Source organism: Passer domesticus (assembly GCF_036417665.1).
Source record: "Passer domesticus isolate bPasDom1 chromosome 8 unlocalized genomic scaffold, bPasDom1.hap1 SUPER_8_unloc_1, whole genome shotgun sequence".
In the NCBI taxonomy this organism is placed as follows: Eukaryota; Metazoa; Chordata; class Aves; order Passeriformes; family Passeridae; genus Passer; species Passer domesticus.
This window is the reverse complement of record NW_026989900.1, coordinates 90,559-113,883: the sequence shown is the minus strand read 5'-3', so window position 1 is coordinate 113,883 and position 23,325 is coordinate 90,559. Positions and strand designations below refer to the sequence as shown.

General features: G+C 49.4%; 1 protein-coding gene and 1 long non-coding RNA gene across 2 annotated transcripts; one reads left to right on the top strand and one right to left on the bottom strand.

Annotated features, from left to right (window-relative positions):
- Window positions 1-530: 530 nt before the first annotated feature.
- On the bottom strand, window positions 531-1,784 carry LOC135291573 (olfactory receptor 14J1-like). The gene has a single exon (XM_064405854.1). The coding sequence runs from the start codon at window positions 1,446-1,448 to the stop codon at window positions 531-533; it is 918 nt and encodes a 305-aa protein (XP_064261924.1). The 5' UTR covers window positions 1,449-1,784.
- Window positions 1,785-7,607: 5,823 nt separating this feature from the next.
- On the top strand, window positions 7,608-16,291 carry LOC135291627 (uncharacterized). The gene is made up of 3 exons (XR_010354395.1): window positions 7,608-8,009; window positions 8,115-8,370; window positions 16,096-16,291. It is a non-coding gene; the product is annotated as an uncharacterized LOC135291627 (long non-coding RNA).
- The last annotated feature ends 7,034 nt before the right edge of the window (window positions 16,292-23,325 follow it).

Sequence of the window (23,325 nt, the reverse complement as noted above, 5' to 3'; positions counted from 1 at the left end):
GCGCTGCCCCAGCAGTACCCATGGCCTGTCCCTGCTGCAGCCCCAGCACTGCTACCCCCAGGACTGTGCCCGGCCCCGAGAGCACTCAGGCCCTGCAGCAACACCAGGGCCACCAGGGCAGCGGGGCAGGGCCACGGCAGCAGCACTGCCAACACCAAGTGCTGCTGCTGCTGCTGGGCACAGCTGCTGTGCCAGCACTGCTCTGCCCCAGCTCTGCACACAGACATTGCTGCTGCAGCTCCAGAGAAGGCAGCAAAAGGGCATCTCTGCAGAAAACTCTGCTGGGAGATCCATTAGTTAATTTAAAGGCATTGAGAGCGCAACCCCTCACTGACTCAGTGTATGGACACAGGGAAGGTGGAGAGAAGGAAAATGAGAAATGGCACAAAAAATGACATTTTTTTATGGACAATATCAAAAAAGTAAAACAAAGAAAAGCATCTCCACACGGAAATCAAGAAGAAGTATCAAAGATAACTTTTATTACAAGTGATTGGCAGAATTTGGCCAGCAGTTTCATGTTTCTGAAATCATCCAGTCATCAGTTTCCTCACTGCAGCCTTGAGCTCCTGGTTCCTAAGGCTGTAAATGAGGGGGTTCAGGGCTGGAGCCACCACCGCATACAGAACTGACAGGGCCAGATCCAGGGATGGGGAGGAGATCGAGGGGGGCTTCAGGTGAGCAAACATGATAGTGCTGAGGAACAGGGAGACCACAGCCAGGTGAGGGAGGCAGGTGGAAAAGGCTTTGTGCCGGCCCTGCTCAGAGGGGATCCTCAGCACAGCCCTGAAGATCTGCACATAGGAGAAAACAATGAACACAAAACAACCAAAAGCTAAACAGGCACTAACAGCAAGGAACCCAACTTCCCTGAGGTAGAATTTGGAGCAGGAGAGCTTGAGGATATGTGGGATTTCACAGAAGAACTGGCCCAGGGCATTGCCATGGCACAGGGGCAGGGAAAATGTATTGGCTGTGTGCAGCAGAGCATGGAGAAAGGCACTGGCCCAGGCAGCTGCTGCCATGTGGGCACAAGCTCTGCTGCCCAGGAGGGTCCCGTAGTGCAGGGGTTTGCAGATGGACATGTAGCGGTCGTAGCTCATGATGGTCAGGAGGGAAACTTCTGCTGAAATGAAAAAGGCAAACAGAAACAGCTGTGCAGCACATCCTTTGTAGGAGATGGTGGTGGTGTGCCAGAGGGAATTGTGCATGGCTTTGGGGACAGTGGTGCAGATGGAGCCCAGGTCGCTGAGGGCCAGGTTGAGCAGGAAGAAGAACATGGGCGTGTGCAGGTGCTGGCCGCAGGCTACGGCGCTGATGATGAGGCCGTTGCCCAGGAGGGCAGCCAGGGAGATGCCCAGCAAGAGGCAGAAGTGCAGGAGCTGCAGCTGCCGCGTGTCTGCCAATGCCAGCAGGAGGAAGTGGCTGATGGAGCTGCTGTTGGACATTTACTGTCTCTGGCCATTGGGAGATGTTCATGTAAAAAAGTCATTGACATGTTAGGAGAAACTTCTTCCAGCAATATCAAAGCCTTTTCCCACAGACCCTACACCTGTAACACTCTGAGAGCTTTAGATTTTCTAGGAGATTTTCCTTCAGCTCCAAGTGGGGAACCCTGGTTGGTGCTGGTTAGTGGGACTGCAGCTTCAGGGCAGCTATACACAGGGTTTTTCTAATTCAGCCTTGCTGTGCAGACATGGGATGGGGACATCGACCTGTCCTATTGTTCCACTTTGAAACCCTGTTAACACAGAAGGGCCTGTCAGCATCTGCACTCCCCTGTACTAGAGTTTTACAGCTTTTCTTCATCTCTCCTGCTGACTAGTTTTGGATGTCAGAACCTCTCTCCATTTCTGCTGCCCTGAGGGAGAAGAGAGTGAGTATTCTGAGGCGAGGCAGTGAGTGGAGAGTGAGGGGAGGAGGTCTATCTCCCTGTCCTGCTCCAGGATTCTCTGGGCTTTCACCATTCCTAGAAACTAGATGATCACCCTACAATGTTTCCTTTAAAAACCATCCTGACACTGCTGAGAGCACATGGAATCCTCAGAGTCCACCAAATCTCCATCCCCTTCTCAAGGTCTCAGCCCCACATTTGTACCCAAGGACACATGGGGCTCATGTCATCAACCCAACAGCATTTTCTCATCATAGACCTTCTCTGTCTCACCCTGGGGCTTTCAGATAACACAGAGATGCTACAGGACAGGTTTGCATCCTGGATTGAAGCTCAGAGCTCAGAAGGAAATCTCAGGGAGACTTCTGGGTGTCCTAATGATGGCATTGGATGAAGGCAGATGCAGCTCCTTCCCTCCCTGCACTGACAGCATTGCCCAGAGCCAGGCACTGGGGCCAGCATCACCCTGAGCCAGCTGTTCCCCCTCCCAGAGCCCCCAGGGCCGGGCAGCTGCTCCCAGCCCTGTGCTCTGCAGAGGGAACTGGGCCCGGGGCTGCAGAGCTGCCCCACGGCTCTGCTGCAGCTCTGCCTGCACAGGAGGGGCTTCATGCCTTGGAGCCCCAGCCCTGAGGGCAGAGGCTTGGCTGGGGGACAGGAGGGAGGGGCCTTGTTCAGAGGGAGGGGCTGCACTGGAGGGGATCCTGTGGAGATCTCTAAACTCTCCCTGCCACAGCATTGCTGGGTTTTGTTTTCTCTCCTTCCCCAATTTTCTCTCTGCTTCCTGGAGATTTTCCTCCTGCAGGTGTTTCCCTGTGCCTGATCTCTCCCTGCCAGCACTCACAGACCCCAAATCTCTGTGCACTCTCCCTGGCCTGACAGAATCCTGCCTGTTTGCAGGGCACTGGCTGGGGGCAGATTCTGTTTGCAGCCTGGAGAAAGGACAGCTCAGACTGAGCCTGATGGGTCCAGCAAAGGTGATGCTGGTGTTGTCCATGGACAGTGAGGCTGAAAGAACTTTAGGGATCTTATGTGAACATACTGATCACTAAAAGTAACAGTACAGATGTCTCGGGCACTCGTCAAAAGTAATAATAAGAATTCATAATCAACCTTTAATATTTATCTCCCCTCCCTGCCATTTTCCAATAGCACGAAACTGAATGCCTAGTCTTTGGAAATTTCTTGACTTCTTTCTTTTAAATTAATTGTTTTACAAATATTCTATGGCTAATCAGAACCCCTCAGCATGTCAGAGCTTTCTAAGTGTTTCGCCTCCCCTGCCCCAAAAATACTCAGAGAATGTACTCACAGAGTCTGTAGACATTGGGATATTCCAGCTTTAGGAGATGGCTCCAGGAGCTGCAGCTGCATTGTCCTGCAGCCAGAGGTTCCTGTGCCAAGAGCTGGCAGTGATTCTGCCCCAGGCACTTCCCAGCACCTTCCCAGCCCTGACTGATTGAAGCTCTCTGTGCCTCTGGGCTGTGCCCGGGCTGGCTGCAGGCAGTGCCCCAGCCCTGCTGGGCTGGCAGAAGAGCTGCTCATCAAGAGAAATGTACTTTTGAAGCTCTTCCTGCTTACCAGGAGCTGCCTCTGTGCCAGGAGCCCAGCCCAGCTCAGCAGCACAGACACAGCAGCAGGACTTTAATGACCCTCTGGGGCTTTGTGCTCAGGCCCTGAACATCAGTCCCTCAGAGGCAGCTGAAGAAACCTCTCCAGAACTGCAAGTCAGAATCCAACTCCAAAGTTTCTTGGACTTTTAATGGGTCCCACTGAGGGACACGACTGAGAAAGTGTCCCCAGGTCCCAGGCAGAGCAGAGAACTGGAGGCAGGGATGACAGGTGGGGACAAAGAGAAGCCAAGTCTTGGTGCCCTGGGGCACAGCAGCAGGGTCTGTGCCACCAAGGGCTGGGAGGAGACACCTTGTCCTGAGGCCCTGGGGCCTCCTGGCACAGCCCCAGCCAGGCTGGGCACTGTCAGCCCCTTGTCCTGCCCTCAGCATCCCCCCCTAGCCCACATCCCAGTGGCCTCAAGGATCTGCTGGAAGGAGTCCCTGGGGAGCCTTGCTCAGCAATGGCCCTGGGGGCTCCTTAATGCTCCCAGGGACTGCAGGGGTTTAGAAGGACTTTGGGTTTTGCTTTTGCCTCGGAGTCTCTGAGAAGTTTGTGCAATCATGGCCTCCAATTATCTGCTGTAATTAGTCCCTGGAGAGGCTTTGTCAGTAACAACACTCAGTAGGGCTCATTAATACTTCAAGGTACTTCAGTTATTTTAAGGTCCTTGGTGTTTCCCTTTTGATACAGACTCTGTGAGAGGTTTGTGCAAGCATGGCCCCAATTATCTGCTTTAACAAGTCCCTTGAGAGCTTTGTATTGACACTCAGTGTGGCTCATTAATGCTTTGAGATACTCAAGGTTTTTAAGGTACTTTGGAATTTCCTTTCTCACACTGAGTCTCTGAGAGGTTTTTTGTGCCATCCTGGCCTCCAAATCTCTCCTCCAAGGAGTCCACGAGGAGCCTGTGTTGCGGATGGACCTCAGTGGGATCCATTCATGCTTTGAGACACTTTGAGTTTTTCCTCTAACTTTGAGTCATGGAAAGGCTTTTGCAATCTTCTCTCAGGACCTGAAGTTCCAGGGCTCAGCTCCAAATGCACCACAGGGCTCATTAGGATCAAGCAAGTCCTGACTAACAATGGCTGTGTCTTGATTTCTTTCTGCTCTCATGCAGTCCATCAGGAAGTTTTCTGTAGTGGTTTTGGTTTGCCAGTTTGAGATTTGTTGGCCAATGCATCACTTAGCCTTTTTGCTTCAGTGTTGGCTAATTTCTAATGCACTCACTAGCATGTTCTTACTCATTTCCTACTCTGAGATATGATTAGGAGAAAGGCAAAGTTTATTAACAGTAACTAAAAGAAAGAGCTGTAAGGATCAGAACAGAACTTTCAGGACAGTTTTGCTCTCCCTACAACTGTTTCCTTCTTCCTGAAAATTTAAAGAGACAAAACCGAAAATTTTCAGTCAGTTTACCACCTCTAGAATAGTTTTCTTCAGCTCACTTTAGGAGAGGAGTCTCTCTGTCATGCTATGGAGACTTCTCCATAAGAAATCAGTTCTTCTCATGGCTGCCAAATCCCATGAATAGCTATTGCCCAGGACAATCGTGAAGTCCCTCCCATTTTTTCACAGCCTTTCCCACAGCTGTGTTTATGGGTCATGTCAGCTTATGGGGTGTTAAAGATGAGCTGTTTGAGAACAAAGGTTCTCTTCATCTATTTCTGAAATCATCTTCATCTCTCAGAACAGAGATCTTTATTCTTCTGTCCTGAGGCACAGGGTTTTGTGGGAACTCAGTACATCACTCCAGATGTCCAGAGCTACCGAGACAACCCTTGGGGGGCTCGGAGGTCCTGGAATGTTGCCAAAAGTACCTGGTGGCTTGACTTTGATCCTTCTAAAGAAATGACACCTGAATGTGAGGAAATGAGAGAATTTCAGGGCTGAATGGTGAGGGGATGACATTCACTTGCTAAAACTTGAGTTATAATGCACTGTACAGGGAGGTTTTATGTGTTGTACAGGGGGGTCTAGAATTCTGTGCATGGATCAGGAGTCCCAAGATGGAGGAATTTGGGCGTGCCCTGTCCTTCTTCTTTCTTCTCCTTGGCATCCATGTTCAGGATGATGTTGGCATGTGTGGATTGGTTCATAGAGAAAGTGCACTTGCCAACAAGGGCAGAAAGTATTGGAAATTAAAGGTAAATGTCTAATACGTAGTTTTCACTATAAAAGAGACAACCGCCCCGTGGGCGGGAGAGAGTGCCCTTGGCTGTCTTGCTGATCAGACCTCGGCTGGACAGACAGAAAAACTTTGTAGATAAGGAACAATAAACTCAACTGAAGACCGAAAAGCAAGAGTCCAGACTCCTTCTTCGAGAGCGCGGCCTGCCCAGAACCACTTCTTCCCATGCTGGGGCAGAGACAACTCACAGCCGACCCCGGCAGGGTTTCATCACTCTTCTCTCTTTCTCTGTACAAACTTCTCATGGGATCACAGCTATTTCCATATTTGCTAAGTTTAGCATGGAGGCCTTCGCTGAGCAAGTCATCTCCTCATACTTTTCAATGCATTATAGGGAAAAAGAGAGTCTGATGTATCAATTACATCCTTCTCCATAGCTTTACAAGAGGATTTCAGCCCCAAGATCAAGGCATCTCCTCATCCCTCTCATATGGGACGCAACTTCTCCTTCACTGACCTCGGTGTCTTCATGTTGCTCCTCTGTGTGCCTGCACTTTGTCCTTTTCTCTCACTTGAGGAAGGATGGAAGCACTGAAAGAGTTAATATCTCTCCCGGGGCCTGCAGATGGTTCCGTGACCCCGGCCGGGCTGGGTCCTTGCAGCCGGAGCTGTTTTACCATGGAGGTTTCTGCAGCGGCTGCGCTGGGGCTCTGTCAGGATGGGCCGCGCTGGGGCAGGGCCAGGATCTCAGCAGCCAGGCCAGAACACAGCAGCAGCACGGCCGGGGCCCATGGCTTCTCCTCCCCCTGCCTGGGGCTTGCGGGTGAACCCCAAGGGTGGCAGAATCTTGGCCCAGCCGGCCTGGCCCGGGGCTGCTCCTGGGGCCCGGCGGATCCTGGCTGGGCCCAGGCTGGCGGCGGGGCAGGGCTCGGTAGCGCCCAGGTGTTGGCAACCGCAGCCATGGCCCGGCCTGGCCTCGGCCCCGCGGCCTCCCCTGCCCTGCCCGGCAGCCGATGGGGCCTGGGGGGCTCCCTGGGAAGGGGCCCGGCCCCACGGCAGGAGCCGCCTGGCCCGGCCCGGCTGAGACAGGGGCTGGGCCAGCCTTGTTACCTCTTTGCTGGCCAGGAGGGAAAGAGACCCTCCCAGGTTTTCTCATCTTTAACATGTATCTTCACAGGGGCATGTACAGTTTCCTTAGTGGTTTAACAGACTGTCAATTCTCAAAGCTAATTACTGATTGGTTTTCTGTTAGACATGGAGGAAACTGCTAGCATCTTTTCTCTTAGAACATCATTTCCGTGATGTAAAACCACCACAACAGTACAGACCTCCTTTGTCCATATGTAGTAGTCATGAGCCGGAGGCCACAAAACCCTTTCTTGGGAGATCTCCGGGCCAAATCCAAGGTGTTTTCAAATGAAAACATTCAGCTCATAGTCTAAGAAAATCACCAGAGGACAGGGCCAGCCTTACCTGCCTGTCCTGGCTACTTTTGTCTGGGAGCAATGCTTGGATATATGGAATTTGGGAGACCAAATTCTAATTTTGGCCATGGTCCCTTGGCAGAAAGGCCAGTTGTTTTCCAAAGGAATGAAAGAACAGAGCCCCAGTATTTCAGGGGCAGATGAGAGGTGACCATCTTGCATAGAGGAAAATTTTTTAGGGAAAGTATCAGTTTTGCCAATGGGCATCTAAAAAGAGGGATGGTTCTTTACTGTAGCATGGAAAGCATGTGGCCCCAGTGCTCCAGGAGCTGATGAGAGGCAGCCCTTGACATGCCAAGATCAGCCAGACCTGTCAGGTGGCCCCTGGGAGGCCAAGCCAACCAGATCTGTTCCATGTTCCCTTGGCTCCATGGGGCCCCAGAGTGTCCCTATGGTCCCTTGCTTCCATGAGGCCCTGAGATGTCATAATTCCCCTTTGGTGACACGAGGCCTTGAAGGGTCCCAATGGTCTCCATGGTTCCATCAGGCCCCACAGAGCCATAATGGTCTCTGGGTTCCATGAAGCCCTGCTTTGTCACCATGGCCCCTTGGTTCCATGGGCTCCAGTGGTGCCACAAGGATCCCCTTGGTTCCATGAGGTCCTCACTGTGTCCCAGGGATCTCTATGGGAAGGAAAGAACCCAGCCCCAGTGTTGCAGGGGCAGTCACCAGAGGCCAAGGCCAGCCAGACTTGACAGTACTGGCAGATTTTGCCTGGCAGCAACCCTTGGATATACAGAATTTTGGAGGTAGAATCCCAATTTAAGACATGGATACCCAGAGGAGAAAAACGATTATTTTATGTAGGAAGGAGGGCGCAGAACATGGGTGTTTGAAGGGCAGATGAAAGGTGGCCATCAGAGGCTTAGGCCAAACAGACCTCTCTGTCCTGGTAGGTTTTGTCTGAATGCAACCCATTGGATATATGGAATTTGGAAGGTGGAACCCCAATTTCGGCCATTTCTGCATAGATAAAAAGGACGTTTCTTTTCGATAGGAAGGAAAGCACAGAGCCCAAGTGTTTCAAAGCCTGATGAGGAGAGAGATGGCTCCTGGGAGGCCAAGCCAGCCAGACCTGTTTGTCCTGGCAGCTTTTGTCATTGAGGAATCCTTGGCTATATGGAATTTGGGAGGAGGACTCTCATTTTTCATCATGGACACCTGGAGAAGAAGGATGGTTCTTTTCTATTGGAAGGAAAGCCTTAGCCCTCTCGGGATCTCCTCCGGTCTGGTCTAGTTGGGAAGATCCCAAGGTGTGTCTCTGTTAAAAGTCTCTTTTCCCCAACCCAGCAGCCGAAGAAGGAGTCGAGAAGTCTTCAGTTCACGTTCTCAAGGTTCTTTATTATTTATCTCAAACGTTTTCTGTCTGGCCTGCCAAGGTCTGTTCTGCAGGTCGGTCTGAGGCACCCTCTCTGCCTCTCGGGCTGGTGCTATCTTTTATACTAGAAACTACGTATACTATGTTTACAGTTATTTTCCAATACCTATCACCTATGTTAGACAGTGACTTTCTACTCTAAAGCAATCTGTGACTGCCAACATCATCCTGAACATGCATGCCAGGGAGAAGAAAGAAGGACAGGGCACGCCCAAATCCCTCCATCTTGGAACCTCTGACCCCCATGTACAGAGTCCCAAACCCCCCTGTACCATGCTTCAAAATTTTTCCCTTCACCCTGTGATTGCTACTACTATGCTACTTAAAGTTTTGTGACCTGTAATTCTTCATATAAAGTTGGTAATTTTCTCCATGGGTTGAGATAGAATTCCCAGGTGTCTTGGCTTCCTGCCAGGGTCTCCAAGCCCTGCCAGGATCCAGTGCATCCAGAGAGATGTCCTGGGTTCAACAGTTCTCTAGTGTCACAATGGTCTCTCTGGTTCAATGCCACCTTGCAGTGTCACAATGGCTGCTTGGTTCCATGAATTTCCATAGTGTCAGCAATTGCCTCCTTGTTTCTGCAGTGTCACAACGGACCCTCGGTTCTTTGAGGTTCCCAAATGTCACTGGCCTCCTTGGTTCCATGTGGCCCTGCTGTGTCACCATGGCCCCTTGGTTCCATGAGTTTCTGTACTCTGGGCCATCCAATATATTTTCTTATTCTCTTGATAAAAGATCAATTGGGAGAGGTTAACACAATTGTTGTGGACTCTCAGCAAGGAGCTTACTTCTTTCTCATAGAAAGGTTGGTAGTACTCATTGCACAGCTCTCCTGGGCTCTCCAGAGCACCACCAGCAATCAGAGCCAGCACTATTACCCTTCCCAAGAGTCCGGTATGGGTCATCCTGCACAGCCTGCCCACCCGGCCTTGCCTCTTGAGGATTTTACTGAAAAGAAGTCTCCAAGTTCTTTAGAGTCTCTTGCTCCTCTGGTTAAACCTCTCTTGATCTGTCCCTGCTAATTTGGTCCCTCCTAGGGGAGCACTCTGGAGAAGATTAACCTGGGGTCTTTGGTACCAAGTTGGGATGACTTAACCAGAATTACTTATTAACAACTTTTAACTTGTACAAATTTCTTAAAACACTTCAAGACATGTTATGATTCTAAACTTTTTTCTTATGCAGTTCATCAGTCTTTTTGAATGTCAATTTTAAGTCATTTGGTCCTTTTATAATAGTATACTCAGCTGAATTAACTCCCGATGCGGTTGAATCCTGTCCTGAGTTAGGGTGTGAGGGTGGTGTAGAATCTGGTCCAATACCAGAGGGAGACACTGAAGAATCTTGTCCAATGCTCGGGAGTGAGACTGGTCCTTTAATTCTCGTGATGTGGGTCCAACCTTTTTCTCTGGTTCGCACAGCCGAATTAGTGATGAGGAGTACCTGAAAGGGGCCTTCAAATTTAGGCATTAATGGTCTATAATTCCAAGATTTTATTAAAACCCAATCTCCTGGGTTGATGTCATGTGCTTTTGTATCAAGAGGGGAGGTTTGGGGGAGGTATCCTCTTTTTCTAAGTCCTTCTAGGGTTCTTCCAACGACTTCTAAATATTTCCTTGTAGCTTCTTCTCCTTCCAGGTAGTCTCCTGTGCTATAGGGTGTTAACAAGAATGGCAATCTGAACATCATTTCATAGGGTGAAATCCCTATATCAGACCGGGTCTTGTTCTGATGCGCAAGAGCTCTAGGGGCAAACACTTTAGCCAATTCATTTTTGAGAGTTTTGTTCATTCATTCCACCCTCCCAGAACTCTGGGGGTGCCACAGAGTATGCAATCTCCATTTTATTCCTAAAGCTTCAATTATATTGTGCAATGTTTGGGCTACAAAATGTGGACCTCGGTCTGAGTCTATGGTATTCACCATTCCGTATCTGGGGATAATGTTTTGGCAAGTTAAACACTCTTTTATAATTGTTTTTGCTAGGTCATATACGCTTATGCACAGGTTATTTCTTATGAAATAATCACATAGTCCTTAGACTCTCCAGTGGGTTAATTTCTGTAGTTCTGTTAGCACCATCCCAGCAAGTGCTTTGTTTAGAAACACCCGTCCGTCAGATATTAACCACTCCCCTCGTTGCCCTTGATGTAACTTTAAATTTCACAAAATATGAGTTATTTTTTTCTTTTTCCCTACTCGGGTGTGGTTTCTGCTCAAAAAAACCTTTTACCAGATCTTCTGCTCTTAAAGCTGCTTCCTTTGCTATCTTGATCAGCTAGCAAAGGTTTCACAACTTTAGGCTAAACATTCTTGGGGGGGGTCCAGTTGCTCCACAGTAATAGCAGCAGCTTTCACTCAAAGGGACTCGAGGCCTCTCCATGCCTCCTGCCCCTGACAGTACTGGTGTATCCTTGCCTGCTCCTGGTGATGGACCCCCCCACTCTTTTGTGGCCTAGTACTGTAGGAAAGAGTTGTTTGCTCCCACACTTTCTCTGGCTATAGCAACCATGATCCTAGCTTTGGCTTTTGCTTTTTCTTCTTCCCTCCTTAAATACACTTTCAATGCTTCCCTCAATAACTCATTAATATCTTTTTCTTGCCAATCCTCTATCTTTTCCAGTTTTCTCCGTATATCAGGCCAAGATTTAGTAACAAATTGGACTTTTAGTAGCATTTCACCTTCGCTGGTGTCCAGGTCTGTTTTGGAGTACAATTGAAAGTTCCGCCTCAGGCGATTAAGCCAAGTGGCAGGAGTTTCATCTTTCTCCTGTATACCCTCAAATGCCAGTTTTGTATTGGTTCCTTTGGGAATTGATTCTCTGATCCCTCGAATTATCAAGGACCTGTACTCCATCATGGCCTTCCTCCCTTCCTCCTGGTTAGGGTTCCAGTTGGGATCCACTAGTGGCAATTTTTCTTCTCCTGATGGCACTTGGGGCCCTGGACGGTTATCTTTTTCCCAAACTCTTATGCTTGCCGCCCTAATCAGCCGGAACTCTTCTGGGGAAAATAATATATTTAGAATGGAATTCATCTCCCCCCAAGTGTAGAAATTTGGACCTAAAAACTGATCCACTTGGTTAGCAATGCCCACGGAGTCTTCAACTAAATTCCCTAACTCCTTCTTGAATCCTCTTACCTCAGAAGCAGTTAGAGGAGCATTTACAAAACCAACACCTCCTGCTACTCCTCCCATAGGAACTTCTCTAAGGGGAAAAAGTTTCTCTGCCTTGGAGGTCTTGGATCGGGTACCACAGTATGGCCCATCTTCAGACACAAGATTGTTCACTTGAGGGGTATTAGCATTAGCTTGGACTTGCTGTAGGTCAACGGCTATACCTGGTGATATGGGGTTACTAGATAAGGAGGCATTTGTGTCCCAGTTAGGAGGAGGTGGAGGGACAGCAGTAGGAGGGGGGGAAGAGCTTGGGTGCATGTTAGGTGGAGCTGGAGAAGGGATGGAGCATGCAGCAGGTGGAGTAGGTATTAGTGGTGGTGCAGAAGCAGCTGAAGGAGTCGAAGGGGGTGGTGAGGGAATGGCCCCCATGGCCGCCGGGAGAAGAACTGGATCTGCTATTTGAGGTGCTCGAAGGAGAGGGTTATAAGGTGGAGGGGCATCAGGAGGCAAGTAGTCTAGTGGGTCCCACCTTTTACCAATTTCCTTAATTCTAGCATCTCCTCTTTCATTCCTTTCTTTCTTGCTCTGCACTTTACAAATTTGCACTCCTTCATTCTTTATAGCATCCAACCAACAAGCTACATACAATAATTCCTCAGGATCAGTATCTCGAGCCGTCAGATAATTACTCAGCTGTTGACACATCCACTTGTCTTTCGTCCCACACCATGGCCATCCTCCTTGCACCTCTAATTCTGGCCACACTTCTGAACAGTAATGTATCATCTTAACTTTATCTAATCTTTCTGTGCCTTCTATAGAGTCCCATTTCTCTAATAGTTCACCTAGGGGACTGTGGGGAGGTATATTCTTCAGCCTTTGGCCACTTTTCTTTCTACTGCACCCTCCCATTTTTTTCTGTCTCTAAACAAATCACAAAGATGTCTTTTTTCTCTAAAGGAAATATATCTTATTTAAGAAGTCTCGACCTCCTGCCAAAACTCCAATTTCACTGACCCTTTTCGTCAGGACTTTGTTGAGACCTTCGCCGTCCCTTGCCAAGACTCAACAAACAACCAAAACATAAAAAAAATCCTCGAGGTCCTGACCTCTGAGGTTTGCCTGACCTCCTTCATCAGGACTTAGAGAGACCTCGGCCTCGTTTGCCAAGGCTCAAACAGTCAAACCTCGAAACCCTGGCTTCTGAGGGTGCCTGACCTCCTTTGTCAGGGCCAAACTGCCTGATATCCTAAATCCTAACTTCCTTCGTTAGGACCTGTATCAGGGCCTTTGGGGTGCGTGCCACTCACACAGTATTTCCTTTACCCCTTTGGAGGCGCCTCAATCACCAATTCCACTCGCTTCCCCCTGTTCCCGGCCAGCCCCCTCGCGGGGGTGCGGAACCGCGGTACTGAGGGGTCCTCACTCGCTTCGAGGGGCTGAGCTGCCGGCCCTCGTCTCACTCACACACACTCGCTCGCCTCCCTCTCCCGCCGCCGGATATTCTTACCAATCCGGCGCTGCTCCGTGTCACTGTCCCAAGCCAATCTTCTCTGGTCCTGATAGCCAGCTGTCCTGCAGGTCCAGGGTGGGCGGCCGTCCCAGTCCTGGTGTCCTCTTCAGGCGTGGCTATCCCAGACGAGTCCCCCAAGCTGAAATAAATGGGCAGGAGATCTTTCTCCTTTTTAATGCCTTTATTAAGAAGAATCAGCTCAGGTGGGGAGAAATCGACAGGTTGCGCCCACACCACTGTTGCTCCCAGGAGTGGCACGGAGGAGGAGGGTGATGCAGCTTTGTCCACTGGTCTGCAGACAGAGCTGGGGACTCTGTCCTCACGGGAGAGTCGTGGAGTCCTTAGCTTGTTTGTTTAACACTCCGGGATGTCTTCTTAATCAGTATCTTTTCAGGTTATGGTGAGAAACAAAAAGCAGGTACGGGACTATGCTCCCATCCTTAGACGTCACTTAAGTCACTTGTTGGCTCGTGATTTTAGGGGTTCTTCTTGTAAAAACTGTAAAACTGTAAAAAACCCAGGGTGCAATGCATTTCTCATTTGCATGTTGGCTCTGGTGTCACTGCCCATTCTCTTTACCCTGGAGGGTTTCTCTTGGTGTCTTCTTGGCAAGCGGCCAGCATCAGGGAAACAATAGTTAATTACCGGCCATTAACGGGTGATTAAGGACTTTTTCTTTGGCAGCACACCCAAAGAAGTCTGACCGGTTTGACTTGTTTTTTTTTTTTTTTTTTTTAAACTCTGAAACTTAAAAAAAATTACAACTTTCTATTCATAACACAAGGACAGGATGGCATTTGCCTCCGGGCCACAGGCAAGGGCAAGGAGATGCTCCCAGGCTGCCCTGCAGCCGGGGCTGTGCTGGGCTGGGAGATGGAGCAGGAGAGAGGGGGAAAGGGGCACTGAGTTCGTCCTCACCTGCCTCAGTGTCCAGGGACATCTTCCTCACAGCCTCACAAGAAGTGGCAATGGGAAATCCTGGTTTGAGGAAAACAAGAGATGAGCACGTTGAGTTTGAAGGTCCCTCTGCCCAAGTCCATCTCTATAAGTCACCAGCGAACTAGGCCCTTTCCTTGCCCCTTTTCCCCTCATGGTTCAGCCTTCAGGAGAACCTTCAGGAACGGGAAAGGAGGAGGAGGAGGAGGAGGGAGGGAGGAAGAGGCCGAGCAGCAGCAGAAGAGGAGAGGGAGATTCTCATGGCCCTGGCGGTCCCTGAAGCCGCCGCAGCCCCGGGAGCATCGCCCCCCATCCCGCAGGTGCCCGGGGAGGGGGAGCACAGCCCGAATATCCCGGGGGTGCCTGGCTTTGGGGTTTTTTGGGGGGGATGTTTGCAGCTGGCAGGGCTCCAAAGCAGCCCAGAACAGAGAATGAGGGGAGAAGGGAGCCCAAAAGGGAGCCCAAAAAGCCCCGGCACCCCTGAATGGGCAGAGTGAAGAGGGGGCAGCTTTTGGGATTGCTGGGACTGCCAGCAGCCTGGAGAGGGCGGGCACCGAGGAGAAGGGGGACCCCCAATGCAAGTGTAACCCCAGCAGCTGTGACAGGGGGAACTCCGAAGAGCAGAGGGGAGGGACAAGGGACAGGGAGCTCTTGGTAGGATTTTTAGGGCTGAACCTTGGTGTTTGGGAGGTTTTTCTGGAGCCCAGATGGCCGGTGACTTCTTGAGGTGGGCTCGGGCAGATGGACCTTCAAATTCAATGTGCTCATCCCTTATTTTCCTCAAACCATGATTTCTCATTGCCAACCCCTGGGAGGATGTGAGGAAGAGCAAGATGCCCTGGGACAATGAGGCAGGTGAGGAGGAAGTCAGTGCCCCTTTCCCCCTCTCTCCTGCTCCATCTCCCAGCTCAGCACAGCAGAACCTCGTGGCAGAGGCCGTTTTGAGCGGCTCCACGGCGCAGGAACCCAACGGGGAGGAAAAGCCCTGGAGATGCCGCACGAGGAGGGGCTGCAAACGCAGATCACGGGGATCTGAGGGGGAAAGAGCCAGCCTGGGCCGGGAAGGCGGCCGGAGATGGAGCCAGAGCTCAGAGCTGGTGGTCCATGATCAGCTCCATGATGGGGAGAAGCCCCACAAGTGCTTGGAGTGTGGGAAGAGCTTCAGGAGGAGCTCCAGCCTGATCAGCCACCAGGTGATCCACAGTGGGGAACGGCCCTACGAGTGTGGGGAATGCGGGAAGAGCTTCAGACTTCGCACCAACCTGATCTACCACCAAAATATCCACTCTGGGGAGAGGCCCTACGAGTGTGGGAAGGGGTTTTGGATCCGCTCCCATCTTTTCTGGCACTATCGGATTCACACAGAGGAGAGGCCCTTCTGCTGCCCCGACTGCGGGAAGGGATTCAGGCACAACTCCACCCTCGTCACCCACCGGTGCATCCACACTGGGGAGAGGCCCTACGAGTGTCCCCAGTGTGGGAAGAGCTTCTCCAGGAGCTCTACCTTGACCCAACCTCAACGGAGGCACCGGTGAGGGAAGCCCTGCGAGTGCCCCGAGTGCGGGAAGAGCTTCGTGCGCTGCTCCAGCTCCATCCCCCACTGCAGGACCCACGCTGGGCACAGCCCTGGTGGCCCACATTTCCTGTGATCCATGGTGGGAACATGTAGCCATGATATTTTAGTGAAAAAGCCTCTGCTGGGATTTTTCCTGTCCTGAGGAGCTGAGAGCCTCAGGAAAGAAATGTAAACAATAACTATCTGCTGCTGTGGAAGGCCACAGGTGCATCTTCCATTGGTCCATGTGGATTGTTTTCAATCAGTGAACAATCACAGCCACCTGTGCCAAGGCTGTGAGCAGTCACAGGATTTTTGTTATGCATTCCTATTCTATTCTTGTCTTTGTAGCCTTCTGATCTTCTTCTCTCTGTTCTTTTTAGTATAGTTTTAATGTAGTATTTTAATATAATATATAACATATAAATCAGCCTTCTGATGAAAATGGAGTCAAACCTCGTGTCCTCACACAAAGGGCAGCCTAAACAACAATTGGTGACCCCTGGACGTGTGAAATTGATGGCAACCCCAGGAGTGACCACAGAGTCCAGCCTGGAGCTGAAGAAACGAGACCCTGAAGATGGGCAGAGTTCACAGCCAAGGCAAACAGGAGAACCTGTTGGACTTTCCTGGACATTGTGTCCAGAGACCGCAGAGCTGCACAGCTGGATCCACAAGGACACTGTCTAAAGGTACTGTTATTTTTTCCCTTCCTGAAGACCCTGCCATTCGCAGAAGGTGGGAGGAAAGTGGGAAAAACATACCTTCGGGAGCTCAGGTTCCATTTACTGCGTCAGAGAAGAAAGTTATTAAACTCTGGCACAGATGGGGACATGAGAACGGAGTTAATAGTGTGTGGGAGAGACTGTGTTATGAGTTTTTAAGATGGGCAAAATTTCATAGACTTTTTACAAATGTCGTATACTCCCTTGATTTAGATCTTTGGGAGTTCATGGACGCTGCTTTTGAGTGGACAAAGGACCAGGGTGTTACACTCCCAACAATGTATGGAGTACACCTATGGCTCTTATTCTGTATTTTGGAAAAAAGGGAGGCTGCAGGGGACATCGTGGCTCGGTGGCGCGGTCGCGCTCCGTTTCCACCAGGTTCGGCAGGAGAGGAGCCTCTCAAAGAAGACAAACCGCGGGTTCGCAGCCCCCCCTCATTGCCCACAGCTGAGCAAAAGTTTTTCTCCGCTCCCTTGGAGCATGAGCAGGCAGAGCTGCCTTCCCCCCCCCGCTCTTTCTCTTGGGGGGAATGGGGAGCCGGCCCTGCCCACTTCGCCGTGGAATTCTCCGCTCCCCCCACTCCAGGGGGACGTGGGTCCACCTCAGCCGGCCCCACGGGAGGCGCTGGACCCCGCGGCTCCACCCGCGATCCTGCCGTTCGGGCCGGCTCCACCGGCTCTGATGGCTGCGCCTGCGCTGCAGTGTCCGGACCTAGAAGGAGACTTGGCCGCTGCGCCCAGCCCGGCGGGGGATGCGCCCCCGCGGCCCGTGCCAGTCCCGCTGCTCCCTGCCAACCCAATTGCAGTGAAAGAGCATGCCAAGAATGGTGCTGAGCCCATGGGACCGTCTCAAGAGCCGACACCAGCGCCCGTGCTGCCCGCACCACCCACCCCAGTTGTCCCGCTGCCTTCCAGAGCTCCGACCTTCGCATCAGACCCTGTGAACAGTCTGTCCCTCTGTGGAGAAGGCACGGCCCGCCAGCTCACCGCAGGAGCAGTTCGGCTGGCTGTGTTCAAAATCAGTGTGGTTTCTGGGCCATTTCGCGTGTGGTCGGGGGCTTCTCCCTAGGGGTTGGGGTACCTACCTTCCCCCAAGCGCCCCAGAGGCGTGGGGGAGTTGGCTCCTGTGGCATCTGCCTCTGTTCCTCAACAGAGTTGAGGAACAATTATCAAGGCGGGCCAAACGCAAACCTCACTGAAGCACAGTTGGCAGGAGATCCTCCAGATGACAATCCAGCAGAACAAGCGGTACATCTTCCAAGGCGAGTGTTGAATGACATCAAGGAAGCGGCGCGGAAAGCGATCTTGCAGATCGCTCCAGCAGGAGTTCCAGATGTCCCATTTTCAACCATCAGGCAAGGTCCCACAGAACCATATTCATCATTCATAGATCGACTCACGCAAGCGGTGGATCGACAGGTGACCATCGAAGCTGCGAAGCGACCACTCTTGGAAAGCCTCGCATTCGGCAATGCCAACCCGGATTGCCAACGAGTCATCACTGCAATGCCAGGAAGACCATCCTTGGCAGAGATGGTGGAAGCATGCAGCAAGGTGGGAACACCTCAGCATGTTGCGTCGATTGTGAGAGATGAATTGAGAGGAGAGTGGGAAAGCCAGCTGAGAGAACACTCGGGAAAATGATCAGAAGGAGAGATGCTGGACAAAATATTTCAACAGCAGAATGAAATTCTTGCAACCATCCAGAAGAAAAACAATCCACCTGGAGGACAGTGCTATAAGTGTGGAGCATTTGGACATTTTAAGAAGAATTGCCCACAAGTGCACGCACAAGCGCAGACGCAAAAACCGCAAAAACCACTTTGCGCAAGATGCGGAGGAGGAAGACACTCTGTGAAAGAATGTTATTCTCAGACGGATGTGGAAGGAAACCCTTTACCACAGCCGGGAAACGGGAAAAAGAGCGCGCACACAAATCGCCAGCGCGCAACGACACAAGTGATGGCGATGACACAAGAGCAGGCAGGACAGTCATCGGAGAGCATCAAGCAGACACCCTCAGCAAAGTCCTCAGCAGACTCTCCAGCGACCCAGACCTTCTTCCACCAGGAGCGCAGTGCACATTGGCAGCTTCCAAACTAGTGTGTTTCTTGGACGAAAGTCATGCGGAGATACCAACAGGTGTCCATGGACATTCGGACAAAAAACAAGATTTTTTAATAGTAGGGCAGGACAGAAGTAGTATCCTGGGACTCATTGTTTATCCATCAGTTATATCAGCAGACAGAAATACAGAATTGACAGTTCTAGCAAAAGCCCTCCGTCCACCGTTGATCGTGGCGGAAAACACTCAAGTTGCAAGAGCTTTCGCATTGCCACCACATGCCATTGGGCAGGTTTTGTCAATCTTTGATGAGGAAAGGCATCCTCTGAGGGAGAATGTTGAAATTCATGCCACGTGGATCAAAAATATAGGTCGGGATCGACCCACACTCACATGTCAGTTGACTTGTGGGGACAGAACAATAGTGGTCAGAGGAATGCTTGACACGGGAGCAGATGTCACAGTAATTTCGTACATCTTTTGGCCCCGTGATTGGAATTTGATTGTGCCTCTGGGATCTCTCTCAGGCATAGGGGGAGCTTCTCTATGTCTGCAGAGTGAGAATTCTATTGTTGTCACAGGACCGGGAAACAAGACAGCGATCATTCGTCCGTTTGTTGTGCAAAAGCCAATCACAGTTTGGGGAAGAGATTTGTTAGCTCAGTGGGGGACGAAGATCGAGATGGATTTTTAATTGGGGTCACTGCGGCACTCGCCACGCTGAAACTGACTTGGAAAACAAATGATCCGGTTTGGGTGGATCAGTGGCCCCTTGAACGAGAAAAGTTGAGTGCGCTGAAGAACCTGGTCCAACAACAATTGGAGAAGGGACACATCAAACCAACAAATAGCCCTTGGAATTCTCCAGTGTTCGTCATCAAGAAGAAACTATCAGGTAAATGGAGGCTGTTGCATGATCTCAGAAAGATCAATGAAGTCATTGAGGACATGGGACCTCTTCAGTTGGGACTTCCATCCGTTTCGATGATTCCCAGAGATTGGCAACTCGTGATCATCGATCTCAAGGATTGTTTTTTCAGCATTCCACTTCATCCAGATGATGCACCAAGACTTGCCTTTTCCGTTCCAAGTATCAACAAGGAAGCACCGTTGCAACGATACCATTGGGTGGTACTTCCACAAGGTCTGAAAAACTCGCCGACAATTTGTCAATGGTACGTGGCACGAGCTTTGTCACCAGCACGGAAGAAATTCCCGCAGGTGAAGATTATTCATTATATGGACGATTTGCTCATTGCAGCGTCAACACAACAGGAGCTGCAAAAAGCTCGTGACTGTGTGATCACAGAGGTGCAAAAGGCAGGTTTGGAAATCAGTGTTTCAAAAATTCAGGAGATTGCACCTTGGACATATTTAGGGTGGAAAATCTCAGAGAGAACGATAAAACCCCAAAAAATGGAGATCAGCACAAAAGTCAACAATTTGCATGATGTGCAACAACTTTTGGGAGAAATCAACTGGATGAGACCAATTCTAGGGATCACGAACAACGACATTCCAGTGTTGCTCAATCTTTTGAGAGGGGACACAGACATTCGATCTCCCAGGACACTCACGCGAGAGGCAAAAAAGGAATTGGAAAAAATCACAGATGCTATTCAAAAGCGTCAAGCACATCGGTTCGTTGAATCATTGCCTTTTGAGTTGGCAGTGCTGGGAGAGAAAACACAGTTCCACGGTTTGATCTTTCAATGGGATTCATCCCAAAGAGATTCTTTGATAATTATAGAATGGATTTTTCTACCATACAGGCCTTCAAAAACAATTCTTACAGATCTAGAAATGATGGCACAAATCATCATCAAGGGGAGAACAAGATTGTTGACAATGGCAGGACGAGAATTTTCAATCATTCATTTACCATTGAAAAAAGATTATTTTAAATGGGCGATGCAGAAATCAAAAGATTTAATAATTGCATTGTTAGCTTTCCCAGGAACTTGCACAATTCATTTTCCACAACACAGAGTGCTGCAGTCACAAATATGTTACAGGGCAAAGCCAAGAATAAGTGAAGAACCTCTAGACGGGATCACAGTATTCACTGATGGCTCAGGGAAGACACACAAGTCAGTGATCACATGGGTGAACTCAGAAACAGGGAAATGGGACTCGGATGTGAGGATGATTCAGGGTTCTCCACAAATTGTGGAATTGGCAGCAGTCACTCGAGCATTTCAGTTGTTTGAACAACCTCTCAATTTGATTACGGATTCCGCATATGTCGCGGGGGTAGTCAGACGCTTGGAAGGTTCACTCTTGAAAGAGGCCAACAATGAAATATTGTATTCATATTTGGTGAGCATGAAAACTTTGTTAGAAAATAGAGAACATGAATATTTTATCACACACATCAGAGCTCACACAACACTTCCAGGGTTTTTAGCAGAGGGGAATGCTCGAGCAGACAGGTTGACAATGCCCATTTCACAGACACTCCCAGACATTTTTGAGCAGGCAAAATTGAGTCATAGTTTTTTTCATCAGAATGCACATGCATTGATGGAATCCTTTCGTCTCACAAAAACTCAGGCGAGAGAGATCATCAATGCTTGTCCAGATTGTCAACTTGTACAGCCGCCAGCCTCAACAGGAGCAGTCAATCCGCGAGGACTGGAAAGTCTTCAACTATGGCAAACAGATGTCACAAAATATCCCTCATTTGGGAGGCTCAAAAATGTTCATGTTTCAGTTGATACATTTTCGGGAGCAGTCTTTGCTTCAGCACATGCAGGAGAAACAGCAGACCATGCTTGTCGACACTTTCTACAAGCATTTGCGTCATTGGGCATGCCTCAGGAAATAAAAACAGATAATGGTCCAACTTATACAGGCAGGGTGCTTGAAAAATTTTTGAAAAAATGGGGTGTCAGACATACCTTTGGTATTCCACATACACCCACAGGTCAAGCAATCATTGAAAGAACACACCATACCTTAAAATCCCTTCTAGATAGACAGAGGAGGGGGGAGCCAGAGGCGACGCCACACATGAAACTAAATAAAGCATTGTATGTGTTGAATTTCCTAAATAGTTCATCCTCAGAACCCAATCCTCCAATCTTGAGACATTTCTCAAATAGTTCACAGGCAAGATTAAGGGAGAATCCTTTAGTTTTGGTCAGAAACCCAGAATCAGGACAGATAGAAGGTCCTTTCAAACTAATCACTTGGGGCAAGGGTTTCGCTTGTGTTTCCACAGAGCAAGGTCCGAAGTGGGTGTCGGCACGACACGTGAAGCCGTTTCGAACTCAAGAACAAAAGAGCACAGATCCCGGAAACAGAGAGACAAGTACTCAGACAGAGGAGGAGACTCAAACTACAAGCAATAATCTAGAAGAAACAGAAGAATAAAAGACTTTGGGGGTTTTCTGAAAAACTTTGGGTGGAAAATGGTGATATTTAGTCAGAAAGGTGGGGTGATAAACTTTGCAATGTTCATGTGTTTTGTCTCATTGCCAATGGTTTTGAACAACAAAGCAAATTTACCAGTCAATCAACCAGAGAAAAATGTTTGGGAAGCTTTAGCCCAAGCAGCAGATTTAGATAGCATTTGCCTGACGCACTCCAGACCAGGGAGGCCATTTTCAGCATGCATGATTGGATTGCCAGTGAATGAATGGCCAATTCCAGGACACACTGCAATCGAGATCTCACAGGTCGTTAAAGATCCTGTGAATGAATGGTATACTTGGACACATTCTCTTCCTGTGGCTTCTTCTGAACCTCAGGAATTGGAGATTTTCAGGTCCATGACAATGAATGTATGCATGAAATTTGAAATTTCAGGTACAGCAAAGCCAAACAAAACTATTGATGTTACTCCCAGTCATGAATTCTACAGAAATGCGTCAGCCTGGTGCAACAACACCATGGTGACAGAAAAAGGGTCACTCCAAGTCCCAGTGCAACTGCCAAGGGGATTCTTTTTGATTTGTGGAGACAGGATTTGGCATGGTATTCCTGCGAATGCCAAGGGAGGTCCATGCAGCATTGGAAGAATTTCAATGCTGACACCAGATTTAAAGATGCAGAGAGAACAAAAACATAAAGAAAAAAGATCTTTACAATATTTCGATGAGAATTGTGATGACAGGGTTTACACTTGGAGCAAGGCAAGGAGAATTGCGATAGCAATTTTCTCACCTCAGGCAGCATCAGGAATTGCTTTGACTCAATTGGATCGTATGGGTTGTTGGCTGAGCAAGCATGCTCAATCAGTCTCTCTTGCACTGAGTGACATGTTACAAGACATGAACAGTGTAAGACAGGCAACTCTGCAAAACAGAGCAGCAATCGATTATCTTTTGCTTGCTCACGGCCATGGGTGCAAAGAATTTGAAGGAATGTGCTGTATGAATCTCTCCGACCATTCCAGGTCAATTCATGAAAATATCGAAAAAATAGAGGAGAGTGTGAAGAAATTTGGCGAGATCACAGGATCTTGGATTGAGGACATAGCAAAGTTTTTTGATTTTTCACCTTTGGGAAAAGAAATTTTAAAGATAGGGTTTCAAATTTTGGTGATTCTCATAGTTCTCTTGATTGTAATCCCATGCATTCTTTTGTGTGTGCGGGGTGTGATGAGTCGAGTTGTAAAGAGGGTGCTTTTGGTGCAAACAGAAGGGGGAGATGTGGGAGCTCAGTACGTCACTCCGGATGTCCAGAGCTACCGAGACAACCCTTGGGGGGCTCGGAGGCCCTGGAACGTTGCCAAAAGTACCTGGTGGCTTGACTTTGATCCTTTTAAAGAAATGACACCTGAAGGTGAGGAGATTAGAGAATTTCATGTCTAAATGGTGAGGGGATGTTATTCACTTGTTAGAACATAAGTTAGAATGCACTGTACAGGGGGGTTTTATGTATTGTACAGGGGGCTCTAGAATTCTGTA

Bases quoted from the DNA above. Each gene is read 5' to 3' on its own strand.
- LOC135291573 (XM_064405854.1), bottom strand. From the start codon at position 1,448: ATGTCCAACAGCAGCTCCATCAGCCACTTCCTCCTGCTGGCATTGGCA.